At 55.9% G+C, this 27,930-nt stretch overlaps 3 protein-coding genes across 4 annotated transcripts; 2 read left to right on the top strand and 1 right to left on the bottom strand.

The window, feature by feature from the left end:
- Positions 1 to 74: 74 nt before the first annotated feature.
- Positions 75 to 5,119, bottom strand: Abhd14a (abhydrolase domain containing 14A). The gene is made up of 5 exons (XM_042666113.1): positions 5,015 to 5,119; positions 3,457 to 3,656; positions 2,945 to 3,060; positions 1,096 to 1,331; positions 75 to 396 (listed from the first exon to the last, which is right to left on the bottom strand). Exons 2-5 carry the CDS (start codon positions 3,648 to 3,650, stop codon positions 214 to 216), a joined length of 729 nt encoding a protein of 242 aa, XP_042522047.1. The 5' UTR covers positions 3,651 to 3,656; positions 5,015 to 5,119; the 3' UTR covers positions 75 to 213.
- A 1,959-nt stretch (positions 5,120 to 7,078) lies between these two features.
- Abhd14b (abhydrolase domain containing 14B) lies at positions 7,079 to 11,918 on the top strand. 2 transcript variants are annotated; one of them, XM_042666086.1, is made up of 4 exons: positions 7,079 to 7,166; positions 8,053 to 8,314; positions 10,311 to 10,552; positions 10,867 to 11,918. In XM_042666086.1, the coding sequence occupies exons 2-4, from the start codon at positions 8,104 to 8,106 to the stop codon at positions 11,044 to 11,046; spliced, it is 633 nt and encodes a 210-aa protein (XP_042522020.1). In that variant the 5' UTR covers positions 7,079 to 7,166; positions 8,053 to 8,103; the 3' UTR covers positions 11,047 to 11,918. The 2 variants fall into 2 exon arrangements, with proteins under 2 accessions (XP_042522020.1, XP_042522021.1); XM_042666087.1 differs by having other exon boundaries at positions 7,092 to 7,166; positions 8,071 to 8,314.
- Positions 11,919 to 14,004: 2,086 nt separating this feature from the next.
- Positions 14,005 to 27,476, top strand: Pcbp4 (poly(rC) binding protein 4). The gene is made up of 13 exons (XM_042666044.1): positions 14,005 to 14,163; positions 21,032 to 21,176; positions 21,718 to 21,741; positions 21,832 to 21,864; positions 22,049 to 22,165; positions 22,573 to 22,704; positions 23,592 to 23,720; positions 23,962 to 24,036; positions 24,455 to 24,499; positions 24,599 to 24,662; positions 25,049 to 25,101; positions 25,219 to 25,388; positions 26,449 to 27,476. The coding sequence occupies exons 2-13, from the start codon at positions 21,096 to 21,098 to the stop codon at positions 26,732 to 26,734; spliced, it is 1,209 nt and encodes a 402-aa protein (XP_042521978.1). The 5' UTR covers positions 14,005 to 14,163; positions 21,032 to 21,095; the 3' UTR covers positions 26,735 to 27,476.
- Positions 27,477 to 27,930: the final 454 nt, after the last annotated feature.

The raw sequence follows: 27,930 nt of genomic DNA, 5'->3' as shown, positions 1-27,930 counted from the left end.
CACCTCCTCCAATCCCAGACTTTGCTTCCATCCCCACCTCTCCCAAAACACACAAGGAAATGACCCCTGCCAACTTTCCAGGTGAGACAAATAAGCTTTCCTTTATTGCGACTGAGAAATGATGTGAACAAGTCCGGGCTGAGTCTGAGCCCTTCAGCCCTCTGTCCTTGGAGGCTGAGGACTGTCTCCCTGGATGAGAACCGGGTCATCAGTTCAAGGCAAATGGTCCAGGAAGTCAAGGAGGACAAGATGGAAGTCTCTCGGCCTGTGGAGGTAGCAGGCGTGGCCTGCGTTAGGCAGCTTCACCACGGAGTGGTTGGGCAGGTGGCGGAGCTGCCGCAGAGACTCAGGGGCCAGGATATGGTCCAGTTCCCCGTACAGAATGAGGGTTGGAGTCTGTAGGACAAAGTAAAGGTCATGATTTAGGGTAAGGTCTGATGATCACCTGACCCCCAAGCTAAGTCTGTAGGGAGCCTTTCCCCAATCCCCCATCTCCTTATTTTTTATTGTTGGTTCCTGGGGCTTGAACGCAGGGCCTGGGCGCTGTCCCTGAGCTCTTCAGCTCAAGGCGAGCGCTCTACCACTTGAGCCATGGCACCACTTCTGGTTTTCTGGTGGTTCATCGGAGATAAGAGTCTCAAGCCGTGTGCAGGTGGCTCACACCTGTCATCCTAGCTACTCAGGAGACTGAGATTGGAGGACCACGGTTCAAAGCCAGCCCGGGCAGGAAACTCCATGAGACTCTTATCTCCAATAAACTACTCAGAAATCTGGAAGCGGCGCTGTGGCTCAAGTGGTAGAGAGCTCTCACCTTGAGTTGAAGAGCTGAGGGACAGCGCCCAGGCCCAGAGTTCAAGCCCCACGGCCGACAAAAACAAATAAAAAGAGTCTCACAGACTTTCCTACCCGGGGCTGGCTTTGAACCGTGTGATCCTCCCATCTCAGCCTCCTGAATAGCTAGGATGACAGGCAGAAGCCACTAGCTCCTGGCTCACCCCATCTCTTTCCTCCAAGAGCCTTGTCTCCCCTCCATAGAAGACTTAAATCCACCCCTCACCCTCACCATGGTGCATACCAAGGTGAAGGTTCTAGTACCTTCACAGCCCAGAATTGTTCCTGGGAGTAGTTCTGGGTGGAGGTGGGTGCAATGGGCACAAATCCTCGTAGCTGGAGGTGGCCTTGCATGAGGAACGGCAGGGCGTAGAGGCCGCTCAGCGAGGGGCTCACCAGCACCGCATTGTGCACCTTGAGGTCCCGCAGCACACGCTCTAGCAACCTCGCCCGCCCGGCCTCGGTGCTGGCCTCCCTGGAGGCTGCAGAGTTCCCAAAGCCTGGCAGGACAAGCAGATGCCCACAGAGGAGTTAGGAAATGCCCAGCATTTCCTGATCTCTACCGCAGCGGGGACCAATGCCACATGGCATATGAGACCCCCAAATCTCCCAGAAACACTTTTATTTATTTTTTTTGCCAGTCCTAGGGCTTGAACTCAGGGCCTGGGCGTTGTCCCTCAGCTCTTCAGCTCAAGGCGAGTGTTCTACCACTTGAGCCACAGCGCCATTTCCAGTTTTCTGGTGGTTTATTGGAGAAAAGAGTCTCACAGATTTTCCTAACCTGGCTGGCTTTGAACTGCGATCCTCGGATCTCAGCCTCCTGAGTAGCCAGGATTATAGGCATGAACCACCAACGCCCAGCTTTCCCTGAGCTTCTTTTGCTCTACTCTACCACTTTAGCCACAGCGCCACTTCCAGCTTTCTCTGTGTCTGTGATACTGAGGAATTGAACCCAGGGCTTCATGCATTCTAGGCAAGCACTCTACTACTGGGCCACATTCCCAGCCCAGAAACTTTGTTTTTGGGGGCAGGGGATAATATAGTATTAAAAAAAAAAGATTCCCAATGTTAGAAGATGTGGGAAAACAGACCCTTTCATACATCAGTCACGGAAGGATAAATCTATACACTCTTTTTTTTTTTTTTTTTGGGTCCGGTCGTGGGGCCTGAACTCTGGGCCTGGGTGCTGTCCCTCAGCTCTTCAGCTCAAGGCTAGCGCTCTACCACTTGAGCCACAGCGCCACTTCTGGCTTTTTTTCTTTTTGCTTATGTGGTGCTGAGGAATTGAACCCAGGGCCTCAGGCTTGCAAGGCAAGCGCTCTACCACTGAGCCACCTTCCCAGCCCCTCTATACACTCTTTATGGAAGGTAAGGTAGTATATGTTAATTCATTTATTCTTAAGCTGGGAGCCAGTGGCTTATGCCTATAATCCTGGCTACTCAGGAGGCTGAGATCTGAGGATCACAGTTCAAAGCCAGTTCAAGCAGGAAACTGCGAGACTCTTATCCCCAATAAAGCTACTCAAAAAAAGCCAGAAGTGGTGCTGTGGCTCAAGTGATAGAGCACTCATGTTGAGCTGAAGAGCTGAGGGACAGCGCCCAGAGTTCAAGCCCCACGACTGATAACAAACAAACAAACAAAAAACAAAACAACCCCCCCCCCTCATTAGATTCCACTTCCAAAGTAACCAATGGGGGAGGTGGGGGGGGGGGGGGAAGCTGCCAGGTAGCAAGTGGCTCACGCCTGTAATCCTAGCAACCCAGGAGGCTAAGATCAGAGGATCACGGTTCAAATCCATCCCTAGCAGTAAAGTCCAGGTGAGACTCTTATGTCCAATTGCCAAAAAGCCAGAAGTGTGGCTCAAGTGGTAGAGTGCCAGCCTTATGCAACAAAGCTAAGTGAACGCCCAGGCCCTGAGTTCCAACCCCAGGACCAACACACACACACACTCAAATAGAATACAAGACCTTTTCCATGGTACCATCTTGTGCTGTGAAACACCAGTATACATCTTACTATCAAACCTTAGGGTTTCTCTCCTCTTCCAATGTCCTCCTTCTGGAAAGTTCCTGAAGCAGCCTGATCTCCTATCCACAGGGATAGGGTACTCACCTGGAAGGTCAAGGGCTATGGTCCGGTAGCCCCGCTGGGACAAAAGCTTCAGGGTCCCAAGCCTCTCCCACGTGTGGGAGCTGAAGGCCTTCCCGTGGAGCAAAACCACCTCCGACCTGTGGGGATAAGGGGAAAATGTGGGGTGTGGGACCTACAAAGGCTCCCCATTTCTTCCTTCCTTCAATTTTTGTCCATCGTGGGACTTGAACTCCGAGCCTGGGTGCTATCCCAGAGTTCTTCACCTCAAGGCTAGCGCTCTACCACTTGAGCCACCGCGCCACTTCGGGTTTTCTGGTGGTTCATTGGAGATCAGAGTCTCATGGACTTTCCTGCCTGGGCTGGCTTTGAACTGTGATCCTCAGATCTCAGCCTCCTGAGTAGCAAGGATGACAGCGCCCGGCTTCCCTTTTCCTTTCTTTCTAGGCTTCTCCACTGTCCTTCCAGGGTCTCCCCCCCTCCCCCAAATCAGACTGGGGTGCCTTCACTAGACCCTTACTTAGATCAGCACCCACCTGCGTGCCTGGTGGAGAGGAAGCACTTCTCGGTAAAAGATAGGAGAGCTGCCTGGGGTGACACCAGCCAGGATTGTGACATTGGGGTCTCTCCAGAGCCAGGAAGCCTGTTCAGGGGGTCTCGACAATCCCACATACAGTAGCAGCAAGAAGAGCAGGCCAAGGCCCAGTACTGCTGCCTGGTACCGGCTCATGGAAGCCTACAACACAGTCAGGAGGAAGAGAGACGAAGCCAAAGCTGGCCAGAGCTGTGGCTCCTACCATTGCTTTGGGCAAAGACGTGTGTGTGTGTGTGTGTGTGTGTGTGTGTGTGTGTGTGTGTGTGTGTGTGTGTGTTTGCGCACACGCCAATCCTGGGGCTTGAACTCAGGACCTGGATGCTGTCTCTGAGCTTTTTTGTTTTGCTCAAAGCTAGCCACAGCTCCACTTCCAGCTTGTTTCTTGGAGATAAGAGTGTCACAGACTTTTCTGCCCGAGCTGGCTTTGAACTGCGATCCTCACATCTCGGCCTCCTGAGTAGCTAGGCTGACAGGCGAGAGCCACTAGCACCCGGATCTGGGCAAAGAGTCATCTTTGCCATTATCATTGGGCCAACCTAAACTGGGGCACTTTTGCTCGTGAAGCACTTATGACAGTAGGCTCCACATCCAGGACTCAGGAGCCTCAAAAGAACAGTGAACAGCTGGGCTTATACCTGTAATTTTAGCTACTCTGGAGGCTGAGATCTGAAGATGGGCAGTTTTAAACAAGCCAAGCCCAGGAAGAAAAGTCAAAGACACTCATATCTGCAAGTGATCAGTAAAAAAGCCAAAAGTGGCAATGTAGCTCAAAGGATAGAAACGCCAGCCTGAGTTTACAAAAAAAAAAAAAAAAAAGCCAAGAGTGAGGGCTGGATCCGTGGCTCAGTGGTAGAGTGCTCGCCTAGCATGCATGAAGCCCTGGGTTCGAGTCCTCAGTACCACATACACAGAAAAGGCTGGAAATGGCACTGTGGCTCAAGTGGTAGAGTGCTAGCCTTGAGCAAAAGCAGCTCAGGGACAGCGCCCTGCATTCAAGCCCCAGGACTGGCAAAAAAACAAAAAAGCTAAGAGTGGGTACAAGCGTGCAAGGCCCTGAGTCCAATCCCCAGTCACTACTGGGTGTGCACGCACATGTGCATACAGTGACACACACAAGAAACATACAGAAGATAGATGAAACCTTCAGAAATATACATACACACACGTGCACATGCGCGTACACAGACAGGCACTGCAGACAGACAGACACTGACACCAGCGGACAGATAAAGGAAAATACCCCCCCTCCTCCCAGAATAAATGTTTAGAAACAAACACACACGGGTAAGGGACACGGGTAAGGGCTGGGAGGGCTGTTTCACCAGCCTGATCTGCACAATCAAGACAGTCTTACACACACACACACACACACACACATACACACCACCAAGACACAAGCACACACATAAACACAGACTCTTCCTGCCTCTGCTCCAGGCCAGCTACAGGATGGCCCGTCCTCCAGGCAACCTGCAGGTCCTCTTTCTGGGGGTACTCACCAGCCGATGGGGGTGTGGGGGTGTGGGGTGCTCAGGCTGGCTACCTCGGGACAGGCCTGGGCCCTGCCCAGCTGAGTCCTGCGGGCCCTCAGAGCAGCATCAGGGTTCTGATTGGCTGCTGGGTGTGGGGGGGGGGAGTGGGCGGGGAAAGCTGAGCCATGAATTGCGCCTGCGCAGTGCTCTGCCCGCCTAGTGGCTGGGTTACCAAGCAATCCCCACACACAGGAGGGGGGCCCAAAAAAGCATCGTGATCTCTCCTGCTGCATCCACAACTTTTTGTTTTGTTTTGTTTTGTTTTCAGATTGTTTTTGGCCCAATAGCTGGCAAGAGAATCATCCAGATTCCTCTGTGTGTGTGTTTTTGGTGGTTCACTGGAGGTAAGAATCTCATAGACTTTCCTACCCAGGCTGGGCTTCAAACAGAGATCCTCAGGGCTGGGAAGGTGGCTCAGTGGTAGAGCGCTTGCCTTGCATGCATGAGGCCCTGGGTTCGATTCCTCAGCACCACATAAGCAAAAAGAAAAAAGCCAGAAGTGGCGCTGTGGCTCAAGTGGTAGAGCGCTAGCCTTGAGCTGAAGAGCTGAGGGACAGCGCCCAGGCCCAGAGTTCAGGCTCCATGACTGGACCAAAAAAAAAAAAAAAAACCAGAGATCCTCAGATCTCAGCCTCCTGCGTTGCTAGGGTGACAGGTATGAGCCACTGACGTCAGACCCCTATTTTCTGTGAAATACAGGAAAACTCTCAGCTCATTGGATCGTCACAGCACTTAGGGTAGTCGTCCAAGACTCAGAACTTAGCTGGGCACAGGTGGCTCACACCTGTCACCCTAGCTACTCAGGAGGCTGAGATCTGAGGGTCACGGTTCAAAACCAGCCTGGGCAGGAAAGACCATGAGCCTCTCATCTCCACTAAAGGACCAGAAAACCAGAAGTGGCACTGTGGCTCAAGTGGTAGAGCGCTCGCCTTGAGCTGAAGAGCTGAGGGACAGTGCCCAGGCCCTGAGTTCAAGCCCCATGACCAACCAAAAAAAACAAAAAAAGACTCAGAAACTGTGTGAAGGATAAATATTAAGTGTTGTATCTACACTCTACAGTCACACACACACACACACACACACACACACACACACACACAGAGTCAGAACTGAGGTGGGTACCAAATTCTGGTGTGTCTAGACTCAGGGCTGTACCTCCAGGCTCAGCAGTGAATAGCTCACCCAGCTCACCTCTTTTGCAGAAGTTGGCAATCCTACCCTACCAGCAGAAAAACAGGCTCAGCATCTTTGGCTAGACTTTGGCTGAGCCTTGTACTCTTTTATATATTTTTTTATTTGGTGCTAGTCTTGGAGTTTGAACTTAGCACCTGGGCGCTGTCCCCGAGCTTTGGTGCTCAAAGCTATTATTGCTCTACCCACTTGAGCCACAGTTCCACTTCTAGCTTTTAGATGATGAATCAGAAGTTAGAGTCTCACAGCTTATCCTGCTGGGGCTGACTTCGAACCATGCTCCTCAGTTCTTAACCTCCTGAATAGGATTACAGGTGCGAGACACTGAGCCTTGCACTTTTTTTTTTTTTTTGGTCGGTCATTGGCCTTGAACTCTGGGCCTGAGCGCTGTCCCTCAGCTCTTCACCTGAAGGCTAGTGCTCTACCACCTGAACCTCAGCGCCACTTCTGGTTTTCTGAGTGGACTTTCCTGCCTGGGCTGGCTTTGAACCGTGATCCTCAGATCTCAGCCTCCTGAGTAGCTAGGATGACAGGCGTGAGCCACCAGTGCCCCGGCTAGCCTTGCACTCTTAACCTGATTGGTGACGACAGTACAGCAGGTGCCCCCCAAAAAAGAGAACATCTAGATCCCGAAGAACTCTTCTACTCAAGGTTGGGGACGGACCACGACGTAGCAGAGGGAGCTGGTCACTGAGAGTTCCTGCTCTTGGCTCACGTGAGACAGCATGGCTTGGGGACACTGAGGCTGCTCTAAGAAGTTTGGAGGTGAGGATGCATGCAGTAGCAGCTTGATGCCACAAGATGGCGCACGCGGGCGCATGGCTCCCCTGTCCCACCCCTTACCCCACCCCCTGGACCAACCTCTTCCTTCCTTGCCCTTCCTGCCCCATCCACACCGGCCTTTCGCCTGCTTTTCTGCGCTCCGCAGGTACCCACCTTGCACCCCCTGATCATCTCTTCCTCTCTCCAATCAGGACCCACTCTCGCCTTCCCCCTGGGCTTCCCTTTCCTTCCCTTGGAGCTGTCCTTCTTCTTGTGTTCTTGCAGGCTGGAATCCCCAGAGGTCTTGGCCTGCCCTGCTGTTTGCTTGGATTTCCACCTTTGGGACGGTGGGCCCTTTAAAACCCTACACTTGGGCTTCCTCCCGCCCACCCTGGACCAGCCTGATTGGGCTAGATGAGGTCCATAAAAAGCATAGGCCAGACATTACAGTCCACAATGGAGCACTTACTATATCCTAAGCATAGTGTCAGAGGTGTTGGTTTGTTTGTTGTCCGTCGTGGGGCTTGAACTCTGGGCCTGGGCGCTGTCCCTGAGCTCTTCAGCTCAAGGCGATCGCTCTACCACTTGAGCCACAGTGCCACTTGCAGCTTTCTGGTGGCTCCCTGGAGATAAGAGTTTCATGGACTTTCCTGCCTGGGGCTGCCACCTGTGAACCGTGATCCTCAGATTCAACCTCCTGAATAGCTAGGATGACAGGCGTGGGCCTGTGTGTTTGTGGCCCCATTTAATCCTATCCAGTGCCTCAGAACTAATTCAATTGAATTGCCTCCTTTCTAGAAAAGGATCAGGGCCCAATCAGCTGGAAGGGGGGAAGACCCACCTCTTGAGTTCACTTTTCTCCAACTCACTATTATATCCTTCCCTGACTGTGCTATTGAGGAAGCTGAGGGGGAGGTTACTCAGTTGAGCGGCCCGAGTCGGGTAGAACACCTGCATGGTACAGGTGTCTAAAGACAGTCCCTAGAGGCCTCCTGGCTCCGCCTCTTGGTTCCATCAGAACAATATACTCAGCGTGGTCCTTCCCTCATCAGCCTGGCTTTGAACTACAGGTTCTCCGATCAGGGACTGAGGCTACGGCAGGCATGTCCCACATACAGCAGCGAGATGGTACCGTCCAGGTACAGGAGCAGGCGCTGTTTTACCGAGAGGCCCGGCCGGGCAGTGGACAGGCTGCTCGTTTCTCTGTGTTACTATTGCATGGTATTCGTTTCTCCTCGGAGACTTGGCAGAACCTGGGTACTCTCCACAAGCTGGCCGAGGCTGGCTACCGGGCTGTGGCGATTGACCTGCCAGGTAAGTGCATCGAAGGCAGGTTCTGGGTCAGGGTTTGGGGACTCAGGGCCGGGCGGCTGGGAGAGTGGGAGGACCAAGCCAGGCGTAGGCCCTGAGCTGCAGAGTTGGCTGCCTACTATTGCAAGAGAACTTTGCGCTTCTCTGATCTCTGCCTAGGACACTGTAGGACAATGTTCAGCTTATTATTGCTATTATTATTGTCAGTGGTGGGTCTTGAACTCTGGGCCTGGGCGCTGTCCCACAGCTCTTCAGCTCAAGGTGAGCACTCTACCACTTGAGCCACAGTGCCACTTCTGGTTTTCTGATGGTTTTTGTTGGAGAGAAGAGTCTCATGGTCTTTCCTGCCCAGGCTTTGAACTGTGATCCTCAGATCTCCTGAGTAGCTAGGATGACAGGTGTGAGCCACTGGTACCTGGCTTTGCTATTATTATTATTACTATTATTATTAGTGTTTTTCTGTTATTATTATTTGTGCTGTTATGGGAGCTTGAACTCAGGGCTTGGATACTATCCCATTTTCCCCTCAAGGCTGGTGCTCTACCACTTAACCAAACCTACATTTTGGGTTTTTTGTTTTTTGGGAGTTTTTTTTTTGGTGGTCAAATCAAAGATAAAAATCTCTCAGACTTTTCTGGCTTTGGGTTTCAATCCTCCAATCTCAGCCTCCTGAGAAGCTAGGATGACAGGCGTGAGCCACCAGTGCACGGAGCAAGCTCTGCTTCCTACTGTTGGGGTATGGAAGGTAGCTCTTGTGTCTCTGAGCCTCTGTTTCATTTATTTATTTATTTGTTTGTCAGTCCTGGGTCTTGAACTCTGTCCCTGAGGTGCTTTTTGCTCAAGACTAGCCCTCTACCACTTTGAACCACAGAGTCACTTCTGGTTTTCTGGTGGTTCACTGGAGATCAGAGTCTCATGAACTTTCCTTGCCCGGGCTGGCTTTGAACCATGATCCTCTAGATCTCAGCCTCCTGAGTAGCTAGGATGACAGGTGTGAGCCACTGTCCCCTGGCCACCGTTTCTTTATCTACAATGGAAAGTGCTACACTCACATTTGGAGTTGGCCCTGGGGAAGCTGGAGTGAGATTATTTGTGTAATACACATCCTACATGATACATGCCATATACACGGTAGTACATGGCAGGCAGTAATGGTTGCTCAGCTGACTGGACCAAAACATATTCAATTGGCAATCTATTGGAAAGCCTGAGAGGTGAGATTCCAGTCTCCTGGCACCTTGGGGGTGGCTCCTAGTCAGCTTCTCACATGCATAGGCCCTGACTGTCTGTCTATAACCCAACCCTTCCAGGCCCAAAGCCCTTGGTATCCAGTGTGGAAGGGGTGACTTGGATCCCCTCCTGGGCCAAATCATACCAGGGCTAGTACGATGTCAGGCCTCAAGAACAGGCCTTGTCCTCCTAGCCTGATTGGTTCCCACAGTGGGATGGGCTGGACCTCAGGGCAAAGGTTGGGAGCTAAGGTTGTTGTTTAAGGTAAGGAGGAAGTTGGATTGCTAACCACACCTCCCCTTCCCCTCCCCAACTTGGCCACAATCCTCTGGGATCAACACCCTGTGCCAATTCAGGGCCAAGTCCCTTTGTAAGCAGTTAACTTTGTTTTCACAGTAGTCCTAAATGACAGGTTCTTTAATTACCTTTTTTTTTTTTCACGTGTGGGTCTCGAACTCTGGGCCTGGGCTCAGCTCTTCAGCTCAAGGCAAGCACTCTACCACTTGAACCACAGCACCACTTCCAGTTTTCTGGTGGTTCAGTAGAGGTAAGAGTCTCACAGACTTGTGACTCAAACTGGTAGAGCATTAATTAGCCTGGAGTGAAAACATGCAAAGACAGTGCCCAGGCCCTGAGTTCAAGTCCCACGAAAGAAAGAAAGCTGAGCACAGAGAGGTTAATCTAAAAGGGCTTCCTGGAGGAAGAGACTCCATGTTTTCCCACTCATGACTCCTGTTTTCATCTCTCCCATACCCATATATTCTTGCAGGTCTGGGGCGTTCTAAGGAAGCAACGGCTCCCGCCCCTATTGGGGAGCTGGCCCCTGGCAGCTTTCTGATGGCTGTGGTGGATGCCTTGGAACTGGGCCTGTCCGTTGTTATTAGCCCCTCTTTAAGTGGCATGTACTCTCTGCCCTTCCTCACCACCCCTGGCTCCCAGATCCGGGGCTATGTGCCGGTGGCTCCTATCTGCACAGACAAGATCACCGCTGCTGACTATGCCAGAGTGAAGGTACCTTGTGTTGGAAAGCCGAGATGTTCCCGTTTGGGGGCGGGGAGGGGAAGGGCGGCCGCGGTGGCAAGGAAGGTTTGATCTCCGAGTCTTCATCATTCACATCTTGGGGCAGGGAAACCAAGGGGGTGACTTTATTGGGGGGAACTGACCCCCCCACACCCGCCCCCAGCTTTTTGGTTCACTTAGCAAACTACTGTGCCACAAGCCCCTGTGTCCAGCTGTGTGCTAGGGTGCGCCCCCCCCCCAAGGCTTGTCTCGGCCTTGAAGAGGTTGGATCCCTGCTGAATCTTCCTTCTTTTCCCTTCTCTTAGACACCGACTCTGATTGTATATGGTGATCAGGACCCGATGGGATCCAGCAGCTTTGAAAACCTGAAGCAGCTGCCTAACCACAGGGTGTTGGTGATGGAGGGAGCAGGGCACCCCTGCTACCTGGACAAACCTGAACAGTGGCATCAAGGGCTGCTGGATTTCCTGCAGGGACTAGCTTGAGACTCAGACCTGCTGATGGGGTGGGCTGGCAGACTGTCTTGGGCTCTCTCTCTCTCTCTCTCTCTCTCTCATTCCTTTACTTCTGGCTCAATCATGTCCATGCAGCAGGTGCATCTGTCTGTGTCTCTCTGGGTTCTTAGTCTTTGGGTGCTTCTTTCTCTTGCAGAGACTAAAGGAGGTAAAAAAAAAAAATCAAGTGGAAAAAAGAAACAAAACCAATACTCAGGAACTCAAGGAAGTCATCTGGTGGAGGGTAATTCAGGAATTGCTTTTCCCATTCACTTTCTTGCTTGGCTTTCTCCTTCTCTGCCCTGCCTTCCTGTCTTACATAGACCATAGATAAACACAAGCTCCGTGTATATATTTGGGGGAACCCATCCCTCACCTGGGGAGGTACACAGGTATATCCTCTGTACCTTACAGAAGGGCTTGCCTCATTTGTATAAGCCAGCCTTCCAGGAAGGTTGGGGGGGGGGAGGAATGGGGAAATCTCCTGGAATCAGGCCCTGACAGAGAAGACCCTCTACCTTGTCAGACTGGGGGGCGTGGCCAACCAAGGCCCCACCCACCCATAGGTTGCAACAGGTCTCAGCCCTAAAGAGAAGGACCAACAACCTCTAAACACACACACCTCTGCCTCTCAGATCTCCGCTTTTCCTCTTCCTGGGGGTAGAGTGTGGGGGGGGGGGGTACCCCTATTTCCCTTAGGTTACCAAGTCTTGGATCTTTCTCAGATAAACCTGTTTCCTACTGAGGTTTGATTTTGGTGGTGGTTGTGATGGAAGGGATGTGTGTGTGTGTGTGTGTGTGTGTGTACATTAACAGATTATGGAAACCAGTGGAAATAAAGTGAAGCCACCCTCCCCCCCCAACTGTGGCTGTGTCCTGAGCCCCTCCCCTCTCCTCTCTTCTTCCCTCCCCTCCCCACCCCCTGCCCCTTGGGGACTGCCTGCCACGCAGGCCCCTCCCCCACCCTGGCAGGACCAGATGGTTCCCCCCCCTCCCCTCCTCCAACTGCCCTTTGTCCACCAGGCCAGATGGAGGGAAAAGAGAGATTGGGTTCCCCTCCCACCCCCACACACAGAGGCTCAGGTGCCAAGAGACTCAGCTGGAAGAAGGGGGGGGAGGGCAGGGGGAGGGGGGAAGGGGAGGTCAGGGAGACCAGGCTGAGCCGATTACAGAGGGGGGAAAAGGGGGGAGGAGGGGCAGAGGACTTGGAAACAGCTCAGCTCCCCGCCCCTCCTCCCCCTCATCCCTTCCCCGTGGAGGCCTGGCCTGGCGGTGCCCCATCCCTATAGCGACCTTAGCTCCCCAAAAGGAATTCTGGAGGTAGACGTCTTTCTTCTTTTTTTGGGGTGTGTGTGTATGGACTCATCAAGCGGAGCGGGGGTGCCAGCAGGGCCCTCAGGCCTCCCCGCTTTCCTCACTCCAGCTTGGTCAGGAGAACCCCAGTTCCTGGGGCACGCAGGGACCCCTACCCCCAGCTCAGGACTGGGGAGGTGGGGGGGGGTCAGGGCCGGCACTGGGACCCAGGCGGGGCTGAGATGAGGCGGGGCGGGGGGTAGGGTAGCAGGGGCCCGGGGTCAGCACTGGAGCTGAGATGAGGCGGGGCAGCAGGGGTGGGGGGCCTCAGGGGTGGGGGGCAGCAGGGGTGGGGGGCAGCAGGGGTGGGGGGCAGCAGGGGGGGGCCGCAGGGGTGGGGGGCAGCAGGGGGGGGCAGCAGGGGTGGGGGGGCAGCAGGGGTGGGGGGCAGCAGGGGTGGGGGGCCGCAGGGGTGGGGGGCAGCAGGGGTGGGGGGCAGCAGGGGTGGGGGGGCAGCAGGGGTGGGAGGCAGCAGGGGTGGGGGGGGCCGCAGGGGTGCGGGGCCTCAGGGGTGGGAGGCAGCAGGGGTGGGGGGCAGCAGGGGTGGGGGGCAGGGGTGGGGGGCAGCAGGGGTGGGGGGCAGCAGGGGTGGGGGGGCAGCAGGGGTGGGGGGCAGCAGGGGTGAGGGGCCTCAGGGGTGGGGGGCCTCAGGGGTGGGAGGCAGCAGGGGTGGGGGGGCAGCAGGGGTGGGGGGCCTCAGGGGTGGGGGGGGGCAGCAGGGGTGGGGGGGCAGCAGGGGTGGGGGGCAGCAGGGGTGGGGGGGGCAGCAGGGGTGGGGGGGCAGCAGGGGTGGGGGGCAGCAGGGGGGGCAGCAGGGCCCGAGGTCAGGAGCTGACATGGGCGCGGGGAGGGAGGGAGGGAGGGAGGGTGGGATGGGGTGCAGGGGGGGGGAGTTCGGGTGCAGCAGCAGCAAAGGCCCAGGGGGCCCGGGATTCGAACCCAGCCTGGCAGCCAGGGCGGCTGGGCTGAGATGGGGTGTGTGTGGGGGGATCAGAAGCTGAACAGGGGAGGGGAGGGGGGGAGGGGGGGAAGATCCGGACCTCATCCCCCAATCCTGAAAGACAGAGAAGGTGGGGGGTGAGATGTGCAGGTGGGAAGGTGTGCAGGGCCGGGCGGGGGCCGGAGGGGTCGCCGCAGCCCTCCCCTCCCGGAAGCCGCAGGCGCGGGGGGGGGGGGGGTGCGCGCGCACGCGCGGGGAGGAGAGAGGGGCGGGGGTAGAGAACGGGGCGGGGCGGGGTGCGCGCACGCGCAGTGAGGGGAGAGGGAAACGGGCGGGGCGCGCGCGCACGCGCAGTGAGGCGATTGAGGGGCGGGGGAGAGGACGGGCGGGGCGGGGCGCGCGCGCACGCGCAGTGAGGGGAGAGGACGGGCGGGGCGGGGCGCGCGCGCACGCGCGGTGAGGCGATTGAGGGGCGGGGCGGGGGGGGGGGGAGGACGGGCGGGGCGGGGCGGGGCGCGCGCGCACGCGCGGCTGCGGCACTGGGGCGTCCGGGGCGGGCCGGGCCGCGCGCTGTAATCGGATCCGGGGAAGGGAGGAGGGGAGGAGGCGGGTGGGGGGGGAGGGGGCCGCGGGCGGGCGGGGTGGGGGGGCGCGGAGCCGGGCTCCGGGCCGGGCCCGGGCTCCTCCGCGCGCCGCGCCTGTCAAACCCCTCATTGTTCGCAGCTGATGTCACCCGCAGTTGTGAGCGGCCGCCTCTCCGGGGGACAATGTGGCTCTGAGCGGCCCCGCCGCCGCCGCAGGACAGCCCCGGAGAGGTAGGGTGCGGGGGAGCCTGGGGGCCGGGGCGGGGGTGGGGGGGAGGCTGGGAAGTTTGGGGGGGATGGGGTGGGGGGGACTCAGGAGGCAGAGGAAGGGGGGCGCGGGGAGGCCGGGCCTGCGTGCAGGGGTTCCCCCCCCTTTCTCAAGAGGTGGAGATGAGGATGGGGGTGATGATGATGATGGTGGTAGAGGGGTCCGAGGAGACTGATGGGGGGGGTCCTTGTCCCATCCCTCCAAGGCCTGCACAGGTGTGGGAGAAGTTGGGGGGTAGGTGGGGAAACCACTGGATTTTGGCTAGAGGAGCTGAGGAGGTGGGGGTGGGGTGGGGGGGTTGGTCCTGGGTCTCTAGGGTACCAGATTTGCACCCCCTTCCCCTCCATATACACACACACACACACAAGCAGGTTGTGGTTCCCATCTTCCTTTCTGCACCCCCTGGCGCACGCTTGCTCTCTTTCTCTCTTACATACACACACCCCTTTTTTCCATCTGTTCCCCCCCCCCAACCCTGCAGTCCTTCCCAAGAGAGCCAGACACAGACTCAGACCTCCAGCTAGGCCAGCCAGGGGGTAATAAAAGGGGAAAGATGGGAGATAGAGGCAAACCCAACCGACCCCTTCCTGCCCTGTGATTTCTTTACCTCCCCAGCCGTGATCTAGCTTCCGCACTGGGGGTGGTGGAAGGCAGGGGGTGGGCCTGGGGGGGGGGGTCTTAGGGTGGAGAAGGGGGAGCTTTGCCTGGGCCTCGTGCAGAAGAGAAAGGGAGATACCCACCTTCCTATCCCAGGCCCTCCCTTCCCCTCCCCCACACTGCCATCTTGAGACCTGTGGCACCCAAGGCCCCACCCCACCCTGGCACCCAGAGAAATGGTCATCCGTAGGGATGGATGCACTCAGAGCTGCTTGCCTCTTCCCTCAGGATGTGTGTGTGTTGGGGGGGGAGACTGGATTCCTCCATCAAGCTCCCCTCCCCCATGATCAACCTCTTGCTGGACCCACAGAACATGTGACTCTCCTTCCCCTCCCCTCCACCACCTCTCTCCCCCTCCCCTACTCTCACAAAGCTGTGGTGAGACCCCGAGAAGCTGAGTTCTGGCCTTCTGCTTTCCCCTGTGGGTCAACTTTATGGTCTCAGGTCCAGCTCCTGGAGCCTTATTGTCTTCTCTAGTGGAAGATCTGATCTCTCCCAAGTCCTGGAACATTCTCCCCCCCCCCCCCTTCCCATCACCACCATCATCAACTTCCAAACCGCCCCCATCCCCAGCCTTTCCCCCCCCCCCCCCTCCAGCCTTCATCAGCATTCAGTCTCGGGCTGTCCAAACACAAGGGGATTGTTCTATTAGGACACTCGGGGGTGGGGGGCTGGGAGCAGGCGGCCCACACACCCTGGCAGGCCCAGAGGCTGCAGTGAAGCCTGGCCTGCCCCACCCTGAATGCCCAGACCCGGGACTCTCTCCACTTTCCCTCCTCTGGTGACTGCCTCCCTCCCCCAGCCTCCATCAGCAGAACTCGGTGCTCAGCTCTTAAGGAGAGAGTCTGGTCGGGCTGGTGCAGATAGAGGGAGAGGGAGAGGTTTCTCCCGGCTTGTCCCTGGCCTCCTGGGCATTGAGAATCATTTCACTTAAGTCTCTTCAACTCCGGCTCACATTTCCCCCATCTCGATCGGTGGAAGCTTTTCAAGTGATGATAGGCTAACCCTACCCCAACTCTTTGAAAGCCTTTATCAGATGCCGGGAGAAGCATCCCACTGTGGTCCCCTAGAAACTCATAGCAGTAATGCCCCTAGGCTTGGGAGGAAGAATGCAAATGGGCTGTGATGTGGAGGATCTGGAAAGATCTTATCTGCCCCTGTGAAGGGGTGTGTGCGAGCCCCAGGATTCTGTGCCTAAAGGATCTCTTAACACCTCTCCCCCCAGGGACTACTAGGTACCCTAACTTCTCCTTGTGCACAGAAAGAACCTGGGCCTGTCTCAGATTTCTCCTCTGTGTAGCAGAAAGACAGACTCCAAAGGTCCCTATTGGGAATCTTGTGACTTTTGAGTAGTCATCTTTTTGGTGGCGGTGGGGGTAGAGGGGTGACACAGAGGCCTAAGAGGGCTTTACATCTGACTCTGGAAGCTTCTGGAGGGCTTCACAGAGAAGGTGGATTTAGGCATGCATTTCAAGCAGGGGTGAGCTGGTGAAGACCTAAGAGGTTTTGGAAGAGCTAGGCCTGGCGTGCACGGCGTGGTCAGGGAGGAAAACGGGCGTAAAAGGGAAGACAAGAAAAGCTGACAGGAGCTGGGTAAGGGAATGCCTGTTCATGGAGCTCAGGCTTTCCTCTTTCTATTCTTGGGGGGCACTGGGGAGCCTCAAGATGGTTGTGGAGCAGCAGTGGCGTGAACATGCAAGTCTTCGGCATGGAGAATGGAAGCCAGTGATTTTTCCCAGTTGGAGTGACCCTCAGGGAGTGAGGCTGTGGTCTTCTTCCTAGAGTCCAGTTGAGGCCTGGGCCTGCCTTGATTTCCCTTGGCAATGAAGACTCTTTTTTTTGGGGGGGGCGGTGCTGGTTAATGATACTCCCATGTTGCCAGTTTGTTCTTCTGGCACTTTCACGAAATGGAATGGGAATCAAGAAGCCGGAAGCTAGAGGAGAAGTAGACCCTGAGCTACTTCCCAGTGCCCCCCTTCCACCCCCAAACTAGGTCTGATCGGTCATTCTGAGAGGCTAAAAGCCCAAGAGGCCAGGCCTTGGGCCAGAAGATGCTGGGCTCTGTTTTTGTTTTTGTTTTGGTGGAGGCCAGACTAGCGGCATCAGAGTAGAGGATGGGCAGACGCCTAGGCAGCCTTCAATGCCAAGTCCCCCCCCTACCCCCCCCATCTCTCACCCCTACCCTCCTGCCACACCCTGTGCCTGGCCTGTGGCTCTTAAACTAGCCTCATTGGGTGTGGTCCAGCCCATCAGGTACAGAAGGCTGGGATCACTCTGTGTGTGTGGGGGGGGGGGTTATGATATCAGGTAGGGGTGACGTGGGAGGAGCCTGTATCTCCCCTCTCTTCTGAATTCAGGTAGGTGTGCGGAGAGCTCTGACTGGTCCAGACACTGGGCCAAGAGAACAGGGCATCCCCGGGGGGGAGGGGGTGAACCAGTCTACTTGAGTTGCTGGCTCCCAAGAGCCCTCCCCTCCTCCCCCCTTCTCCCCTCCCCCTCCCCCCTCCCAGGATTGTTCTTACTCCAGAACAAAGCCAGGGTTGGACACTTGATCCCTGTATGTGTGTGTAGTGGGGGGGGGAGGGGAAATCTGGCTAAGCCCCCCCTCTTTGATTGGGCAGCTGTCAGGAGAGAGAGAGAGAGAGAGAGAGAGAGAGAGACAGCTGGGGGGGAGGGGCAGGAAGAGGGTAGACTCTCTAGCCTCTATTGCTTACACAGCTGTCATTTCTCCCCCCCCCCCCCCACTTTCCAGCCTGAGTGGCAAGAAGCCAGCCACAGAAAGAAAGTGGGTACTGGGTCTGGGGAAGGGGTCTTGGAGAACAAGCGGGAAGGGCGGGCTGAGGTTAGGGACCTTGGTTTGAGCTGGTTATGCCCTGCCAGGGAAAGCCTGCTGACCGGAGCTGGGGGGCGGGGGGGGGGGAGGAGGAAGGGGAGGGTGCCAGGCACCCTCAGAGGTGAGCTGGAGGTCAGTGTGGCACAATGTGGCCTGGCAGAGCCTCGGGGCTCCTCGTTCGCTCGCCCCAGGTGGATCACAGCAAGGCTCAGGGCGGAAGAAGGCCTGGTAGGGATGAAGCGCAATTGGGGGTGGGGGGGGTCTACTTTTTTCCTCTGCAAGAACTCCAGTTCCGATCGGCTCCCCATTTCTCCTGGTACCACAGAATAAATGAGGTGGTATGTGGGTAGAGGGGGCACTGCGGGTGTGGGGGCGATCGCATTTCCCGCTGGTGACTTTTTGCCTTCTAGGCGTCCCTGGACGACCCCCCCACACACACACCCCAAAAAATCTGGGAGCTTAAGGGTCTAGCTCTGGATAAGCTGCTGTTCCATCTGTTCACCAGGCAAAGGGTCTCCCAGGGCAGCCAAAAGACAAAGAGACAAATAGATCCACACTGAAGCATGTCCAAAGGTGGTACAGAGCTAGGGCACCACCACTGGCTCATGCCTGTCATCCTAGCTACTCGGGAGGATCATGGTTCGAAGCCAGCCTAGGCAGGAAAAATCCATAAGACTCACCTCCGACGAACCCTTCCCAAAGCCAGAAAGTGGAATTGTGGCTCAAGTGGTAGAACACTAGCCTTGAGGATAAAAGCTCAAGGACAGCACCCAGGCCCTGAGTTCAAGCCCTAGGACCCATCTCTTTCTCCCCTTCCTGACTCCCCCCATCCCCAACACCCCCAAAAAAAGGAGACACAGATGGGAGTTTGCTCTTGGCCTGCACTAGCAAGCAGGGCTGTCTGTGACCTTGATCAGATGATGGATTGTGTGTAGATATTAAGATTTTTTTTCCCCCTTCTATGTCTGAGCGGTGTTCACGGTGGCCTTGCTGTGAACCGAGAGCCCTGGGGACACAAGGAGAAAGTGACAAAGCTGGCTCCCGCTGCTCTAAGGTGCTCTGGGGCTGGCTGTCCACAGGGACACAACCAAACACGTCATCACCAAATGCTTTGCTGGGGGAAGTGCAGGCAGCCAGAAAAATGTCTAGCAAGGGCAGCCAGCATGAGTTTGGCCGGGATACCCAGAGCCACAGGCTCTGAAATCTACTGCTGGCCTCCACCCTTTGGCAGATGCCTATGGTAGAACTCAAATCAAAGGAGGAGCAGGTTGCTGGGGGAAAATGGCATGGTGTGGGGGGAGGGAAGGGCTGTCACCTCCATGACATACGAAGACTTCTATAAAAATGCCAGGCAAGCCCAGAGCCCTGTGAGTCACACCTGTAATCCTTGGCTACTTGGGAGGCTGAGATCTGAGGATCAGGGGGAAAGAAAAGTCAGAAGTGGAGGTATAGCTCAAGGACAGATGGGGGCCGGTGGCTCACTCCTGTTATCCTAATGCAATCTGAGGATTGTGGTTCAAAGCCAGCTCTGGGCAGGAAAGTCTGTGAGACTCTTATCTCCAATGAGCCATCAGAAGACCGGAAGTGGCACGGTGGCTCAAGTGGTAGAGCACTTGCCTTGAGCTGAAGAGCTGAGGGGAAGTGCCCAGGCCCCCCGAGTTCAAGCCCCACAACTGACAGACACATACACACACAGCTCAGGGACAGTGTCCAGTCCCTGAGTTCAAGTCCCAAAGGACTGGCACCCAAATTAAAATCAAGCCAGGCCAGGGAGCCCCCTTTCCTCTCCCAAGCTGGTTAGCAAGATGTCAAAGAAAGCTGAGGGGGGGCTGAGGAAAAATGTGACCAGAGGCCTCTAAAGTGCCCCAAATGCAAGCACTGAAGCATTTGAAACCACATCTGTCTCTGGCAGAAGGAGTCTGTAGAGCTGGAACTTAGTCTAGGCCCACAGTTGCCCCCAACCCCCGCCCCTCCCTGATTAGTCCCACACCCTGTCCTTCTTGAATTATGGTCTTCTAGCCCAGCTCCATCCAGGCTGAAAACCTGGTGGAGGAGGATTTCTGAGAAGGATTAAGGTTTGGGATTAAGGGGTGTATAAAAGGGTTGGGTGGGGAGGGTTGTTAGCCAGCTAATCCTAGAAGCTAATCTCAGGCTCCGACTCCCTTCAGCATTCATGGCCCTGCCATTCCTTCAGCCCACCAAATCGATCTCTCGCCCACCACCCAGGACTTGAGACCCACAAGCTTAAGTGACTTTGTTTGGGTAGAGAGTGTAGCTAGTCTTGGAAGCTTCTTTCCTCTTTCCTGTGTTGGGGTAGAGGGAACCAACACTGGGTAGATTCTTGACCTTTCCCCCATGTTGAACCCCGAGTCCAGTATTGAATGCTGGCTGGTTACAGGGAGCCTCTTCTGGGGATTGTCAAGCTTTTACCAGGCAGCAGGTGAAAGAAAGATCCTCCCCCCCCCCCCCAACCTTTGCCAGTCCTGGGGCTTGAACTCAGGGCCTGGGTACTGCCCCTGAGCTGCTTTTGCTCAAGGCTAGCACTCTGCCCCTTTGTAGCCACAGTGCCACTTCCAGTCTTCTGGTGATTCACTGGAGATAAGAGTCTTAAGAACTGTCCTGCCCTGGGCTGGCTTTGATCCGATGATCCCCAGATCTCAGCCTCTTGAGTAGCTAGGATGACGGGCATGAGCCACCGGTGCCTAGCTTCTACCTTCTTCTTGTGCTGGGGTTCAAACCTAGGACTTTGCATATACTAGGCAAGTATGGTACCACCGAACTGAGCTATATCCTCAGTCTTTCTGGATACATAGATATTTGTGATGAAGAAGGGATGGTAATTCAGAATGGCTGAGTACTTGTGTATGTGTGTGTGTGTGTGTGTGTGTGTGTGTGTGTGTGTGTGTGTGTGTGTGCATGCTACATGCATGTGTGCTGGTCCTGAGACTTGAACTCAGGGCCGGGTTACTGTCCTTTAGCTTTTTCCCATTCAAAGCTGGTGCTGAACCACTTGAGCCACAGCTCCACTTGGATGGTTAATTGGACAGAAGAGTCTTACTGACTTTACTACCTGGGGCTGTCTTTGAACCGGCGATCCTCAGATCTCAGCCTCCTAAGTGGCTAGGATGACAGGCGTGAGCCTCCAGTGCCTGATTTCAATGTGTCTCATTTTAATTCACATAACTTTTTTGGGGGGGGAATGGGGTAGGATTTTGTTATCCCTTTTATTACCGATGGGGATAACCTGGGGCCGGCATAGGTTCCAGGAGCCATGGAGGATGATCCCAGCTAAGGAGACGTGTGCTAATACACTGGGTGTGTTTTCTCCCGTCCCTTGCCAGAGTCGAGCAGGTCACAGCGTGGACACACTCCTAGGCCACTGCGGCCCCAGCCCCGCCCGACACGATGAGTGGCTCAGATGCGGGGCTGGAGGAGGAGCCGGAGCTCAGCATCACCCTCACGCTGAGGATGCTGATGCATGGCAAGGTGAGGGGGCGTGGTCGGGCAGGGCGGTGGGCGTGGCCGGGCAGGGTGAGGGGCGTGGTTGGGCAGAGCGGTGGGCGTGGCCTGGCAGGGTGAGTGGCCTGGTATGTATGAGGGGACGTGACTAGCAGAGCAGTGGGCGTGGCCTGGCATGGTGAGGGGTGTGGTTAGGCAGAGGGGGGGGACGTGATGAGCCATGGTGGCGTGGTTGGGCAGAGTGGTAGGCGTGGCCTGGCATGTGAGAGGCGTGGTTAGGCAGAGCGGGGGGCGTGGCCTGGCATGGTGAGTTGCCTGGCATATATGAGGGGACGTGACTAGCAGAGCAGTGGGCGTGGCCTGGCATGGTGAGGGGCGTGGTTGGGCAGAGCAGTGGGCGGGGCCTGGCATGGTGAGTGGCCTGGTATGTATGAGGGGGCGTGGTCTGGCAGGTGCATGGGCGGGGCCTCCGTGACAGGCCAAGGCTCAGGCTTCCTACAAGAGTCCCTGCCTGAGTGAAGGGAAGGGGCTGGGCCCCATCTGACTCCACCCTTGGTCTTGTTTGCAGGAAGTGGGCAGCATCATTGGGAAGGTAAGGTGCTTGTGGGTGAAGCCAGGGTTCAGAGGTCATTAGCCATGGAAGCTAAAAGAGCCCGTTGTTTGTTTCGTATCCATCCCACAGAAGGGAGAGACTGTCAAACGAATCCGGGAGCAGGTGAGGCTGGGGCAGAGAGGGTGGGAAGGGAGGGAGCCCCAGGCTGTGTGGATGGGGGTGTGCAGAAGGAGCTCCCCACTACCGCATCCCCTCCCTGGGCCAGTCGGGAAGGCCGGTGGGCTTGCTGGCAATCGAGGTAGGGGAAGGCGGCCCTGCTGCCCTGCGGCTCATTCTCTATCCACAGAGCAGTGCCCGGATCACCATCTCCGAGGGGTCGTGCCCAGAACGCATCACCACCATCACCGGCTCCACAGCTGCTGTCTTCCACGCCGTCTCTATGATCGCATTCAAGTTGGATGAGGTCTGTGGGCAGGCCTGGGCCTGAGGAAGCCTATGGGAGGTTGTCTGGGAAGAACTCCAGCTGCATAGAATGGCTGTGGGTAGGAGGGGGCGTCCAACCCTGGCCAGTATGGCCCCCCCACTCCTTTTTGTTTCTATTGGTCAGTCATGGGGCTTAAGCTCAGGACTTAGGTGCTGTCCTTGAGCTCTTTTTGCTCAAGGCTAGTGCTCTACCACTTTGAGCCATAGCTCATTGGAGATCAGAGGCTTCTGGATGTTCCTTACTCCGGGGCTGGCTTTGAACCATGATCCTCAGATCCCAAGTGTCCCGAGTAACCAGGATGAATGACAGGTGTGGCACTTGAGAAGAGAGTTAACGAAGAAGCGTGCATAGCCAAACCCCCCCCTCGCCCCATCTTCCTGCCACAGGACCTTTGTGCTGCTCCTACAAACGGTGGCAATGTCTCTAGGCCTCCTGTGACCCTACGCCTTGTTATCCCTGCCAGCCAGTGTGGCTCACTGATCGGGAAGGCTGGCACTAAGATCAAAGAGATCCGGGAGGTGAGGAGCAAGGGGCACTGCCTAGTGGTAAGAGGGGAAACTGGGCTTGTGGCTTTGAACTCCAGGGTGGAGCTCCAAGCCTGCCAGTCCTGCTGCTTTTAGACCATTAGAGTTGCCAGAAGGAGTCACTTTGCTTTGGCCTTGGCTTTGTTTTTTGTTTTTTTCCTTCTCTCCCTCTCCTTCCCCACTGCCCCTCTGCCCCTCTGACTTCTTCTTCTTCCTCTCTCTCTCTCTCTCTCTCTTTCTGTTTTTGGTTGGTCATGGGTCTTGAACTCTGGACCTGGGTGCTGTCCCTCAGCTCTTCAGCTCAAGGCTAGTGCTCTACCACTTGAGCCACAGCGCCACTTCTGCTTTTCTGGTGGTTTATTGGAGATAAATGTCTCAAGGACTTTCCTGCCTGGGTTGGCTTTGAACCACGATCCTCAGATCTCAGCCTCCTGAGTAGCTAGGATGACAGGCGTGAGCCATGGCCCTATCTATCTATCTATCTCTGTATTTCCTTTCTCCAATCTAGCTCTCTCCTTTCTCTTATATTTATCTTTCTGCTTCTCTGTATTTCTTTTCTCCTCTCTGTATGTCTCTCTCTCTGTCTCTCATTTCTATTTCTATCCCTCTGTATTACCTTTCTCCTCTGTCTCTCTTTTCTGTCTCATGTATATTTTTCTATCTCTGTATTTCCTTTCTCCTCTCTCTCTCTGCTTCTTTCCTCTCTCCCTCTCTTCCTTCCCTCTCCTCTTCTTTTTTTTTCTCTCTTCCTGCCACTCTTACAGCCTTCACCTGGCCTGAAACTCTCACTTCTCCTGTCCAGCCTCCTCCCTAGTGCGGGGATCATAGGTGTGCACTACCATGCTCAGCTGTAGCTGTTGATTTTTTTTTTCTCTTCGTAGACCACGGGAGCCCAGGTGCAGGTGGCAGGGGACCTGCTCCCTAATTCCACAGAGCGTGCGGTCACCGTGTCTGGGGTGCCGGACGCCATCATCCTGTGTGTGCGCCAGATCTGTGCTGTTATCCTGGAGGTGATGCCCTGGGGAAGGTCAGAGGAGGGGGGAGAGGGGAGCCCCCTAGTCCTGTTGATGCCAGTGACATTGGGGTGGGGGTAGGGGAGTGTTGCAGAGGTGGATTCTGAACTCCAGGGCATTGGTGGGGGGGGGCTTTAAGGCTATTGGGTTCGTGTGTGTGTGTGTGTGTGTGTGTGTGTGTGTGTGTGTGTGTGTGTGTGTGGTAATAGAAGCTGAGTGGGTACTTTGTGTCTTTCAGTCCCCACCCAAAGGAGCCACCATCCCCTATCACCCCAGCCTCTCCCTAGGTTCTGTCCTCCTCTCTGCCAACCAGGTGAGGGAAATGACCCAAGGGGAGAGCAAGGAAGCATGATTGGAGGGGGCTAGCAGGAAGGATGGGGATGGTGGGAGGAGCCGGGCGCCCGTGGCTCATGCCTGTCATCCTAGCTACTCAGGAGGCTGAGATCTGAGGATCAGGGTTCAAAGCCAACCCCGGGCAGGAAAGTCCGTGAGACTCTTAACTCTAATGAACTACCAGAAAACCGGAAGTGGCGCTGTGGCTCAAGGGGTAGAGCGCTCGCCTTGAGCTGAAGAGCTCAGGGACAGCGCCCAGGCCCAGAGTTCAAGCCCCACGGCCGACCAAAACAAAAATTAGGGGATGAGGCCAGGCGTGACCTTGGGTGATGTGTCCCAACCTGCCACAGTGACCCCCCAACTCCTCTCGGGCTTCTTCCCCGCTATTGTCCCTACAGGGCTTCTCTGTCCAGGGTCAATATGGAGCAGTGACCCCTGCTGAGGTGAGTCGACCCCTGCTCTACCAACCCAAGGCTTCTCTTCTTGAACTGCCTGACCTCTGACCTTTTCTACCGCTTGACCTCTGACCTCTGACCCCCCAGGTCACTAAGCTCCAGCAGCTCTCAGGCCACGCAGTCCCCTTCGCCTCACCCAGTGTGGTGCCAGGTAAGTTTACTTCCGGCAGGAGGAGGTTGGGCAGCCTTCCTTCTTAGTTATTTTAGGTATGCCAGCCCTGGGGCTTGAACTCAAGGCCTTAGGGCTCTGTCCCTGAGCTTTTTTTATTCTTTCCCTCAAGGCTAGCACTCTACCACTCGAGCCACAGCGCCACACTTCCGGCTTGTTTTTGTTTAGTTTTTGTTGGTTCATTGGAGATAAGAGAATCTTATATATAGGTTTTCCTGTCCCAGGCTGGTTTTGAACTGTGATGCTCAGATCTCAGCCTCCTGAGTAGCTGGGATGATGGGCGTGGCTCTGGACAGCCCCCCCTTGAACAGACAGACCTAGACACTCCCCCACCCCACACACCTCATTCAAGTCTCTCTTCACCTCAGGACTGGATCCTGGTGCACAGACCAGCTCCCAGGAATTCTTGGTTCCCAATGACGTGAGCCTGGGAAGATGGGGTGGTAGGAAGGGTGGATAGGGGGACCCAGGGTATTGGGGGTGGAGGGGTGGGAAGATGGGCCTTATATCCAAGTGTTGAACGCCGCCTTCCCTCCAGCTGATCGGCTGCGTGATCGGACGCCAAGGTAGCAAGATCAGCGAGATCAGGCAGATGTCAGGGGCGCATATCAAGATCGGGAACCAAGCAGAGGGTGCTGGGGAGCGACACGTGACCATCACCGGCTCCCCGGTCTCCATTGCCCTGGCCCAGTACCTCATCACTGCCTGGTGAGCAGGGAGTGGCTGCAGGAGGGGAGGGCCCACCTCCTTTCTCTCTGGATTGGTCCTCTGCTTCCCCTAAGCCCCTCCTACTGTCCTGCTGTGACATTCTACCCAGCTTCCTCCTCTGCGTCCATTGCTCGTCCCCCCTGCCCATTGCTGCCTCTGTGTGTGTGTGTGTGTGTGTGTGTGTGTGTGTGTGCGCGCGCCAGCATACCAGTGCCAGTACTGAGGTTTGAACTCAGGGACTGGACACTGTCCTTCAGCTTTTTTTTTTTTTTTTATTGGTGGTTCATTGGAGGTAAAGAGTCTCATGGATTTTCGTGCCTGGGCTGGCTTCAAACTGTGATCCTCAGATCTCAGCCTCCTGAGTAGCTGAGGATTATCTAAGCCTGATTCACTAGTACCTGGCCTAATCTCAGCTAGGATGACAGGCGTGAGCCACTGGCGCCTGGCTCTCTTTTTTTTTTCCCCTTCCTTCCTTCCTTTCTTCCTCCCTCCCTCCCTTCCTTCCTTCCTTCCCTCTCTCCCTTTCTTCCCTCCCTCCCTCCCTTCCCCCCTCCCTCCTTCCTTCCTTTCTTCCTTCTTTCCTTCCTTCCTTCCTTTCTCTCTCTCTTTTTTTTTTTTTGTCAGTCATGGGGCTTAAACTCTGGGCCTGGGCGCTGTCCCTCAGCTCTTCAGCTCAAGGCAAACACGCTACCACTTGAGCCACAGCACCACTTCCTGTTTTCTGGTGGTTCGTTGGAGATCAGAGTCTCACAGACTTTCCTGCCCGGGCTGGCTTTGAACCACCATCCTCCGATCTCAGCCTCCTGAGTAGCTAGGGTGACAGGCGTGAGCCACCAGCACCAGGCCCATTGCTGGCTCTTTTTCCTGATTTTTGTTCGTTTGTTTTCCCGAACCCCTGTTTCTTCCCCCCTACTGCTAGATTCACCTGTCTGGTCTCCCCTCCTCGCCCTTCCACTTCCCCTCGCCCCCCCCAAACACAGCAGCACTAGGTCCTTCGTCTGGCTACCTCATCTCACCCTCGCTTTCCCCTTCCTCTCCCCCTCTGTATTCCTCTCTCCAGTCTAGAGACGGCCAAGTCTACCTCTGGGGGTACACCGGGCTCAGCCCCCACAGACCTGCCCACACCCTTCTCACCACCCTTGACCGCCCTGCCCACGGCTCCCCCGGGCTTACTGGGCACACCCTATATCTCCCTCTCCAACTTCATCGGTCTCAAACCCGTACCCTTCTTGGCTCTACCACCTGCTTCCCCGGGGCCACCGCCGGGCTTGGCGGCTTACACGGCCAAGATGGCAGCAGCCAATGGGAGCAAGAAAGCTGAGCGGCAGAAATTCTCCCCCTACTGAGGCCGGCTGAGGCACAGACGATGAAGGGGGGGGTGGGGGACAGGCAGGACCCCCCACCTCACCCCCACCCCTCCCCGCCGCCCTCCCCCTCCCCAGGCAGGAGCTGCCAATGTATCCTGCCTGCTCCCAAGGAAACTCCACTTTGGTGTGTGTGTGGGGTGGGGGCAGGGGAGGTCTACATGGGGGACATCCCAAGCGCCCCCCCCCCCGAATGCCAGACGCATGGATGCATCCCCCCTACTTTTACCCCAGGCCCCCCGGGCTTTCTAGAGTTTGTCCTCTCAGAGAAAGGGAGTTGGTTTCCAGCCCAGGGTTTCTGGGCAGGAAGGTCACTTGGGAGACCCACCAACTCTCCTGGGCTATATAGATCAATAGCCTGAGTTGCCAGCGAGTCCTAGAGCTTCCGATCACCTTCCGATCACTTTCCAATCGCCTTCCTAGGGCAAGCGAATAAGCTAGAAGATCAACAGTTCCCCCCGGGGGCTTCTGGTTCGGTTGCCCTGGTGGGGAATCAGGGAGGAGGAGGAGGAGGAGGGCTTGAGGGGGTGGGCTGAGGGGGAACAAACTTCTCTCTGCTCCCCTCCCGCTCCCCCCTCCGCACCCCTGCATTTTCCGGCTGCTTTCACTGATAACCCTTTCGACTGGAAAAGGACTAGCTGGACTTTGTCAGGGATTTATACCCCCAAAGCAAGGGCTCTGTCTTGGAGTTTGGAGTTTGGGGGAGGGGAAGGGGGTGACATGGTCTGGGCAGGGGGTGGGGGTGGGGGACGAGGGCCCCGTTCTCAGCAGCAGACACTCTCTGTACAGTTTTTTTCAATCCCTGTTTTTTGAATAAATATTCTCAGCGACCAGAAGACTGTGGACGGTGCTAATGTTGGGGTGGGAAACGCACACACACGCAAAACCAACCACAAAAATCCTCCAGCTCCCTCTTAGGTTGCAGCCCCATCCCTAATGCCAGTTTAGGGGTGCCTCAAGACGCTTTGGGGAGGTATCTTATCCAACCTCTTGCTTCTAGTGTCAAAAGAGATCCAGTGGTGGTCTGAATGGGTTAGAAGCAGATGGCGCTTTCCCGTGCCTTTCCATCAGCTTGTTTCTGCTGCTGGTTGTCAGGGAAGTCCTGCTGGAAGTCTGTCCTCTGGTGCCTCCTGGGTTGGCTGAACTTTAGGGCCTGGTGGTACCTTAGGGCTCTCTTA

Source organism: Dipodomys spectabilis, unplaced genomic scaffold (genome assembly GCF_019054845.1).
Source record: "Dipodomys spectabilis isolate Male_0828 unplaced genomic scaffold, ASM1905484v1 ptg000360l, whole genome shotgun sequence".
Taxonomy (NCBI): Eukaryota; Metazoa; Chordata; class Mammalia; order Rodentia; family Heteromyidae; genus Dipodomys; species Dipodomys spectabilis.
The sequence above is the reverse complement of the archived record's forward strand: the minus strand, read 5'-3'. Positions and strand labels throughout refer to the sequence as shown.